The following is a 9,820-nucleotide window of genomic DNA, read 5'->3' as shown; positions in this document are numbered from 1 at the left end:
ATAATGAAATTAGTCAAGCTCAGCCTAGATATGCATCCTTATAAGGATGTATGCCACTATTTGAGAAGCACCCTGTGTATTTGTTTTAACAGGTGGGTGTAGACTTTATATATCACAAGGCCAAAGAGCATTGCAGATATATTATGACCATACATATATTACGACCACTCATAATTTTGAGAATAAACTCAAAATTGCAGAATAGGTATGTGTAATTGGAATTGTAACTACTTAAAACTAAATGACTAGTAGAGAGAGAGGCTTGCCATACAAAAATGATCATGTCTCATAAATCACGTGATTGTAAGGAAAGCAGCTTGGGTTGCCAAGTACTCTGAAACTGGACTACTTTTTAAACCTTTGCCTAATGTTAACCTAATGTTTTTTTTTTTTAAAGACGTGGCAACCCTTGAGCAGTGGTGAAGCCAGGATGTTTTCATAAGGGTGGCCAACAAGAAGGGGGCCAGCAACCAGTCAGGGGTGGCACAGCAATCTTCATTATTTCAATATAAAAATGTGTTTGACTACAGGACTGTTTCAGTGTCTTAAACAAGTGAGTACAATTAATTTCTACTTAAATGTAATTTTGATATGTGTGAATTATTATATCAAGTAATACTGAGTGAATATGACAATTTCTGTTTTATTCCTCACTTCCAGGTATTTCAATGAAGGGGATCACTATGGCTTTAATGCTCAATCAGCTTCTCAAAACTCCCAAATGCTTCCTCTCCCACATTGTATACTCATGAATGAGAAATGCATATAGTCGTAAAAATGTGAAAAGGTGGGTGATACAGTAAATTCTGTGACCATCGTATTCTGTGATGCTAGTAGGCAGTGTTGTCAGTGTTTGGCTTGAACTCACATCACATAGGTGGATTGGGTACGCATACAGCGTAACTTCAAACAAAGATGAGATCTGTGACTACAGGTTCATAAAATGTTTGCTTGGCATTGGCACCCATGCAGTGCAATACAGTCTGGCCGTGTGTGCAAAATGAACAGTTCAGAACACCTTTCTTTTCTATCTATTTATCTATCTATGTAGCTTAAGGGAAATTCTTTAGGACAGAAATATGTTAATGTTCTCCAAATGTACTGTATATCCTTTAAAAAAAATACATTAAAAAGTTTTACAGTTTTAATATGAACAATGGCTATACACAGCCTATTTATATAATATCATTTATAAAATATACATATTGAATATTGAATTGGCATTTATTTAAGAAAGCTTCTAGGACTTTTAAATCGCTCTCACTGTACTTTGATGTCGGTCTGCTCAGTGTTGCTTCAGGTCCAACACTAAAATGTACGCGTAGCTATTTATATCGCGTTGACCGTTCTCAGTAGATCTCACGCAGCACGATTAGGAATACGTACAATGTCTGCATGTTATTGGTCAAACAATCACAGGACATGCCCTGGGAAAATGGCACATTAGGTCACCTTAGAGAATTATATATATATATATATATATATATATATATATATATATATATATATATATATATATATATATATATATATATATATATATATATATATATATATATATATATGTAACCGGGGCATAATATTCTCCATTCATACCTACCCGCCACTAGGGGTCACTCGTGTTTACGTGATGCATAGTAGAGTGCACACAGAGGAAGAGTGTACTACATGTGTGTGGTGTGCTTGTTCATAGCTGTCTGTAGCTGAGCACATGAGCAGTTGTGCACAAGATTAAAAGCAAACATCAGCCTTTCTTAAGGAAGGGTGGAAAGTCCTGCTTGTGTTTTGCTTACCATCTTGTGCATCACGTATTTGGTGTCTGGCTGCAAGATATTTCCGGGTGGATATATACATCTAATGTGGCGGAGATTGAGCGTGAGTGTTTATTTAAAGAGTTTAATTTAAGTTGCATGTTCTGTTATAATAATTGGGAATTTGTGGAAAATAACAATCCATTTTCTCTTTGACTGAATTATATTAGAGGGGAGAACAGATACACGTGTGTCAGCGCCTCGTTTCATGTTACAGCGTGTCACAGAGTGAGTTAATTTATTTTGTTTCATATTATAAATATTATTGTGCACTCAAAGAAGAGAGAGAAACATGTTGTAATGTTTATATTATGTCAGCAATAAATATAATTTGTTAATAGGCTAAATATGAACATTTTGATACCATGATTGACACTTTATAAATGATTAATGAGGTGTAAACTGGATTCAGTTCAGATTTATTGAATTAAGTGGCTAATGTTTATGTACTATGAATGTTTCTGTGTTTTGTCTATATTACAGAATAGCAACCAAAAGCCACTACCGTTGTTTTATAGGGGTATATTTCATACAGGGCTATTTTTGTGTGTTTTCATTTATTTTCTCTGTTGATTTGGGATCTTTATAATCTTGAGAAGGAATGTGATTTAAGGAGAAATGTGTATTAACCCTTTCTAATCAGCCGAATTTCACCCAAAGGGAGTGCTCAATAGTTGGGCTACTGTTTTATTTGTTTTATTTATTTTATTTAAACTGAATAGGCCATTGTAACGAAATATTTACAGTGTATTTGGAGCTTGTGTTAATTTGATCTCTTTTTATATTCCTTGTAAACTTGGTTTATTATAATATACTACACAGGGGGAAATTTCACAGTCATTTAATGCTGTGTTTTCTCTTAATTCAGTCGGAAATAAAGAACCCCTGTTAGATGTATGGCTGTGCTGGAGTCTTTGTCATAGTGTGAAGGTTTACACGGCCACATATAGGCTACAAATTATTTAATGTAACAGCTGTACTGTTAGACCAAAATTATTTCCTGGATAGGCGATAAAGGGGTTACATTTTATGAACCTGTAGTCACAGATCTCACCATGTTTGTTTGAAGTTACGCTGTTTGCGTACCCAATCAACTTGTATGATCGAGTTCAACCCTGACATTGACAACAGCGCGGGTCACAGAATTTGCTGTAAAACCGGAAGTCAACAGTAGACATATTAGTTATTTTATACTTTCGAACTGTTAAACTGCGCATATTTTCTAGTATAACTGCACTGGACTAGCATTTATTTATATGCATTAAATTACAAATAGACAATGCATATCAGCTTGTGCCTTATGATCTTGAATTGCAGAATATATTTTACATATATAGCACAAGCATCTGAGAGACGTTCTTGCATTCTGCGTATACATGCAGTTTGCAGCTTTAATCACCTTTTTGTTAATGTCATGATTTAGCTGACGACCGAACTTTATGCTCATAGTTTCTTGTGCGGGTTATTTATGATGACGTGAAATGCGCAACATGATCTGTGTACTGTTGAAGAGTGCGTCGTGAGCACACATTAAAACGGCTGATGAATGATGTGTGTTTTACTTCTCATCAGAGCAAGGGTTACAGTTGTTCTTCTGAAGCTCATTGTGGCTGCTGTAGATTTTTCTTGCTCGTTTGAGCTGAAGCTCAATCGCGCTTCTGAAAATTCTCAAGTTTGACATGCTCATAAGGAAATCCTGCTGTTGTAACTGTCAATAGTTGTGTAACCGCCCTCCCCTTCATTTTTTTGGTCTCACTTACTTTCATAACAACAGAAACGAACTCTTGATTTTTTTGTTAAAATGAAGCTCTTTTTTTGGAGTGTTTTGCTTATGCATGGTAAGACATTTTAGCTCCTCTTTTGGCAACAATATGTTGTTGTGAATGGTTGCACAGTACCATTTTTAATCATGCAAGATTTCTGCCGAGGGTAGGGGTGTGGTAAATGTCGGTAAATGTCGATCTGCTTTTGAAGAATATATATTTGCTGCAGCGCACAGTCCGTTCGTCAGCTGCAGTTCTGGCGAGTCGAACTGCGTCATCAACATCATGTTTGCTCTCAGCAGTAGAATTACTCTTACGGGACACTTTTTTTTTGCATCTGATTTTAACCCTTACTGGTTATTTAAACGTTTCATTCGTGTGCTTTTCTGACGTATGGTTTTTCTGAGCACAATCAAGCGTAGTACGAAATAAAAAAAGGTCTTCCAACTGTGCATGATTACTGAACTAAGTTATGTTTAACACTGTTATGTCTAAAACAAAAAAAATAAACAACTGAAAGAAAGATGCATGTCAGATTTGTGCAGGTCTTAGGGACAGTAGCCTAATCAGTGTATATAGTATTTTATTTTTATTTGTTAATTCAGTTTGTTGAATGCTACTGCTAAATATTATTGTACCTGAAAATAAAACTGATTATTTATTTGTGTATTATGTGTATTTGTAATGTGTATCTTTTTTTATTATTGTTATTATATATATATATATATATATATATATATATATTAATATTTATCTTCTCCCACGTTGGCCTAAATATCTGCCTTCCAACTGCATGATTAAGTTATGTTTTGTGTTAACACTGTCAAGTTGGTTATGTCTCAAATTAATGTAAACAACTGAAAGAAACGATGTATGACAGTGTGCAGGTCTTAAAGCTGCGGTAGGTAACTTTTGACGCTCTTGCGGTTAATAAACAGAACTGCTTGCGTCTTGCGGAAGAACATCGTAGCCGGAACTACTTCTCTCTGTTTATGTCTATGAAGAATCACAAAGGTACTGGGTTACTCCGCTGTGGTTTCCCCGAAGCAATCTGAAATAGTCCGAATATAAACACTTATTATAGGTGTACCCTAGTGATTCAGGACAAGCCAAAAACACGGTTTGGAAAATGGATTCATGGTGTACTTGCTTATTATATAAATTTTTCTACATTTTGAACACAAAAAAAGTTACGGACCGCAGCTCTGATTGGTTGTTTTTTACCAGGAGTGATGGAGTTTCTGCAAATGGCAATAGGAGCACTGGGAGGAGCCAGAGGAGCTTGATTTTTTTTCACAGATTATCTGTCTCATATTCTACTGTCAGGACATAATGACAGGTTTAACAAATATGTAAAAAAAATATATTTTTACAAAAGTTACCTACTGCAGCTTTAAATCATGATATTTGAAAAAAAAAAAAAAAACACACACACATTTGCCATATGTCCTAGTACCAAACCAACCAATACACCCTACCCATATACTAATTCATACATTAATATTTAAAAAATAATGTGTCATTTCAGGTTCAGTTAAAGCTGCAGTAGGTAACTTTTGTAAACATATATTTTTACATGTTTATTAAACCTGTCATTATGTCCTGACAGTAGAATATGAGACAGATAATCTGTGAAAAAATCAAGCTCCTCTGGCTCCTCCCAGTGTCCTATTGCCATTTGCAGAAACTCCATCGCTCCCGGTAAAAAATAACCAATCAGAGCTGTGGTCCGTAACTTTGTTTGTGTTCAAAATGTAGAAAAATGAACAAAATAAGCGAGTACACCATGAATCCATTTTCCAAACCGTGTTTTTAGCTTGTCCTGAATCACTAGGGTGCTCCTATAATAAGTGTTTATATTCGGACTATTTTAGATTGCTTCGGGGATACCGCGGCTGAGTAACCCAGTACCTTTGTGATTCTTCATAGACATAAACAGAGAGAAGTAGTTCCGGCTACGATGTTCTTCCGCAAGACACAAACAGTTCTGTTTATTAACCGCTAGAGCGTCAAAAGTTAACTACCGCAGCTTTAAAGTTGAGCTTCATCAACAGCATTATATTTTGTTCCACTGTCTCAGAGGTGATTTATAATTTACTCTTCATTTCTTCTTCAGGTGCTTCTGGTGTTGATACAGACAGAGTGCCAGTGTCTGTGATGGAGGGAGAATCAGTAACTCTACACACTGGTGTTAAAACAAACCAACGAGACAGAATCAGATGGTATTTTAATGACACTCGCATCGCTCAAATGACTGGAGATCAGAGTAAGATCTGTACAGATGTTCAGTGTAATGAAGATACTGAGAGATTCAGAGACAGACTGAAGCTGGATCATCAGACTGGATCTCTGACCATCATGAACATCAGAAACACAGATGCTGGAGATTATTACGTAGAGACCATAATCAGCGGCAACATCAGTGAAAAGATCTTCAGTGTCACTATCACTGGTGAATCATGTTTAAAAGCAGTTTGTATTCGTTTGAATCACATGTACTTTTCATTTATTTTATTTTTATGCAGTCACAGTCAGAGCTGTTATTCCTCTTTAGATGTAATGTATTCACGTTTGATTGATCTCTTTTCCTGCGAAATGTAATTTGTAGAATTATCTGCATTGCTTGCATTGCTGTCTTTGACAACCTTCTATTTTTTTTTTTTTTACCATTAATTGAGAAATGCTGAGGTGTTTACCATTTGATGTTAAAGTATGCCAAATATTCAGAAGCACACACACACAATGTTGAAAAAGTCAAGATAGACCATGTTTAGTTACCAACAACTTTCATGTTGTGTGTTTTTTTATTATTATTGTTTGTTTGTTGAGCAAAAGATTGTTGAAGCAGCTGTTGGTTTGTGTTTCAGGTGGTTCTGGCTCAAAGGAAGTGCAAATGAAGAGAATGATGGAGATGGAGGGAGCATCAGACACTTTAAACAATGGTGCAGTAAACAAACAAGGTCATTTTAATGAGAATGGGTGTGCATCTGTTTGAAGCTACATCTTCTCAGTGTGGTGCATCCTATGCTCTTCCGAGAAAAGCGGAACATGCTAGATATAAACTAGCTGAAGTAGTGGTGCAGAGAGTTTTGCTGAACTTTTATTCTGTGTCGTCAGAGAGCCCATGGTGTCTCGGTAAAACAGCTCGGAAATAAGTGCAAACAGACCTTTTATCAGGACACATATGATATGATATTTGCCGATACCCCCCAAAAAAGGACACAATTTGATAATGGTTAAATTACATTCAGGAGTATATTGATCTATATATTAATATTACAATATTATATGATATGCTTATTTTACAGAACTAGTTTGATTTTAGAGAGAGATATATAATAATATAACAAGAGATAAACATGATGACAGCTCATAGATTGCACAACATTATGCTTAAGAAATGCAAAACTGGTTTCCACAGATGCCACTATACACAGAGGCAGTGCTTATAAACACTACTTTGCTAAGTTCATTTCATCAAATGAACTTTCACTTTCTTTCAACTACTTAAAGATAAATAAATAAAGTTGATTTGATAAGATCCAAAATGATCAAGAACAAAAGTGACACAACTGGTTCTTTGACCTACAGCAACTTCACAAGTTTACAGTTTATAATTTTACAGTACCTAAATGTATGAAACCAGCACATTTTGGACAAACAGAACTAGCTCAGCTGCATCATTTTGTAGATGCCAGTGGAAATGAATGCTGTGGTATGACTGCATCTTGCTGAAGAACGAGAAGGGCAACAAACTAAAATAATTTCCAATGGTAAAATATACCTTTAAAACACTAACTGTGTAACCAGAACACTCAGTTTAAGACTCTTATTGTAACTAATCATCTAGCAGTCATTCAAAAAAAACCATCTCGAATCAGTGGAAGTACATCAACACAATGCTGAATCCAGTAGATGATGCTTCAAGATGCATGAGAGCAGAAACATTCCTCTGGTGTGTGCGATGTAGCAAATGAGAATTAATAATAAGACAGAATAAATTCTGAGAACAAGGTCTTGTTGATGTTTTTCTGTTTTGTTCAAGGTTATTAAAGCAGCAGTTTTTTAATAACTGAAGAAAATGCAAAAGTATAGTATTAGGGGTAAAAACGTGCTCCTGCTGAATGAACTTGATAATATGTAGCTGACTGACTTTTCAAACTTATGATATAAAACTTATATTTGCATGGTAAACCTTATGTATGAGTAATGAGTATTAAGTTGGGTGTCCACATTAGGGAGAATCACCTTACTTTTAATGAGAAACCGTCATGTTTAGAAATATTATTTTAAGCATATGAAATAATCAAATATATTTATTGTTACTAATATAAACCATGTTAAATAATTATAGCTTATCCTTCAAGCACTGTAAAAAGTGTTCAGAATCTTTACATTTTTAAATTTTTTTTTATCATATTATTTTTATCATATTATTTTTAGCATATTTGTTAAACACCAAACAATTTAAATATACAAAAATAAAAGAAAATATTAGGCCACCACCTCCTATGTATATAACATTTTCAAGCAAAACAAACCACTTTTATGATTCATTTTTCCACAAAATATGTGTTGCTCCAATGTTCAAAAGAAAAAAGTAATAAGTAATAAGTAAATTTAAATAATTTTTTTATTAGTGGAGCCATGTTCTTTTATCGCAATATACCATAGAGAATAGTGGCACATGTGTACATGGATAATAATACAATGAAAAAAAAAAAAGAAAATATGCTAAATGAATTGTTCAGAAAGTGTGAAAATACTGGATGTCTGAACAATCATAATTAAGGAGTGCTTTCTCTTCATGGAGATCATGTATGAAGTTGGATGTTCTTAACCTGAATGATTCATATTTACTTCCAGATTTGCAGGTGTTTTATATTGTTGCTTGCAGATCAGACTAATATCTGTCTCCCTCTGTTCATTACAACAGAATCAGATCAAGGTTCTGGTAATTTAGTACCTGCAGTACCTGTGGCTGTCCTGCTGGTCCTGGCTGTTGGTGTTGGTGTGACTTACTGGTGCTACAGGAAGAATAAACCAAGAAAAAGGAATGCAAGTATTACACATGAAAAAGTAAGAGAAAAATAATTTGCTTTATCATGTTAATTAGGAGTTGTGTGATGTGTGTTCTGTTCAGGGTTTTTTCATTGTCAAACAGCAGCATTGAACACCCATTTTATTAATAATACATTACTGAAATGTATAGGTAGACTGTACTATGTGTGTGTACATATAGAACACTTTTATACTCTCTTTCAGGTACAGATGATGATTTAAATTTCAGAGATGGACTGATGCAGGATGAGAAGAATAGATCAGAAGAAATTTGAGGTTGGGTTTTAAAGACACAATTTGGGCCCAGAGGGTGGAGCTCCTATAAGTAATATTTACAAATAGTTGTATTTTCTATACCTATTGTTATATCTTTTTCAGTCAGTGTATGGCTGGAATAAAAATACTTAGCATAAATTAAAATAATGTATAATTATAGAATACATCTCAAGATTTTATGTATAAAATACCAATTTTCCCTGTTAACTAGTTGCTAATTAACATACTAGCAAGTTCTGACCAATATCTCTCTGATCAGTAAAAATGTAAAGATGTTGTGTAAATAGATACTTATTTGAATAAAATCAAGCCAGCTGTCCATTTTCAAACTGTTTGTCTGCTCTTTCTTTGTGAATTTCAATGCTATATTGTTCACCATCGTGTTTTTATACAGAAATTGACAACATCTTCAGCATGATCTTGGATGTTTGACATTTATTTTTATTCTCACTCTAGATACTTTTTTCATGCATAACTTGTGTGCTTTTTTATGTTGTTCAATGCTGTACCTCAGGTGGTTTGCTGCGGACTGAACTATGTTGCAAATATCTAAATAAAACTTAGAAACTATTAACAAGAGTCTAATCAAATGATGATGTTCATGATTGAAGATTTAGACACAGATGAAGGTGTCAAGGTTCATGGGTCAGTGCGTTCATCTTGTGTCTCTGTCTGATTGTGTGCGTCTGTTAACTAGCAGCAGCATGAGAGCACATATATGATGCACATATATCATGTATGTTCAATACAACATGGCTTTACTTTCTTTTCTTCTTTTTTTTTCTCCTCTGAAATGTAATGTTCTGTGATCGTATATTGCATGTTCAACATCAATTAAGAATATGAATAGACAGAGGAAGTATAGCTAATATATTGAGTACAAAATAACCCTCCACTTTCTGTTAAACG

General features: G+C 34.4%; 1 protein-coding gene across 5 annotated transcripts; it reads left to right on the top strand.

Moving 5' to 3' along the window:
- Positions 1 to 397: 397 nt before the first annotated feature.
- On the top strand, positions 398 to 9,240 carry LOC113040258 (uncharacterized). 5 transcript variants are annotated; one of them, XM_026198600.1, is made up of 8 exons: positions 398 to 553; positions 661 to 787; positions 1,694 to 1,875; positions 1,982 to 2,039; positions 5,691 to 6,026; positions 6,442 to 6,516; positions 8,511 to 8,653; positions 8,840 to 9,240. In XM_026198600.1, exons 3-8 carry the CDS (start codon positions 1,858 to 1,860, stop codon positions 8,855 to 8,857), a joined length of 648 nt encoding a protein of 215 aa, XP_026054385.1. In that variant the 5' UTR covers positions 398 to 553; positions 661 to 787; positions 1,694 to 1,857; the 3' UTR covers positions 8,858 to 9,240. The 5 variants fall into 5 exon arrangements, with proteins under 5 accessions (XP_026054385.1, XP_026054383.1, XP_026054387.1 ...); XM_026198598.1 differs by having other exon boundaries at positions 6,442 to 6,534; XM_026198602.1 differs by lacking the exons at positions 1,694 to 1,875; positions 1,982 to 2,039 and having other exon boundaries at positions 6,442 to 6,534.
- The last annotated feature ends 580 nt before the right edge of the window (positions 9,241 to 9,820 follow it).

Source organism: Carassius auratus, chromosome 22 (assembly GCF_003368295.1).
Source record: "Carassius auratus strain Wakin chromosome 22, ASM336829v1, whole genome shotgun sequence".
NCBI lineage: Eukaryota > Metazoa > Chordata > Actinopteri > Cypriniformes > Cyprinidae > Carassius > Carassius auratus.
The sequence above is the reverse complement of the archived record's forward strand: the minus strand, read 5'-3'. Positions and strand labels throughout refer to the sequence as shown.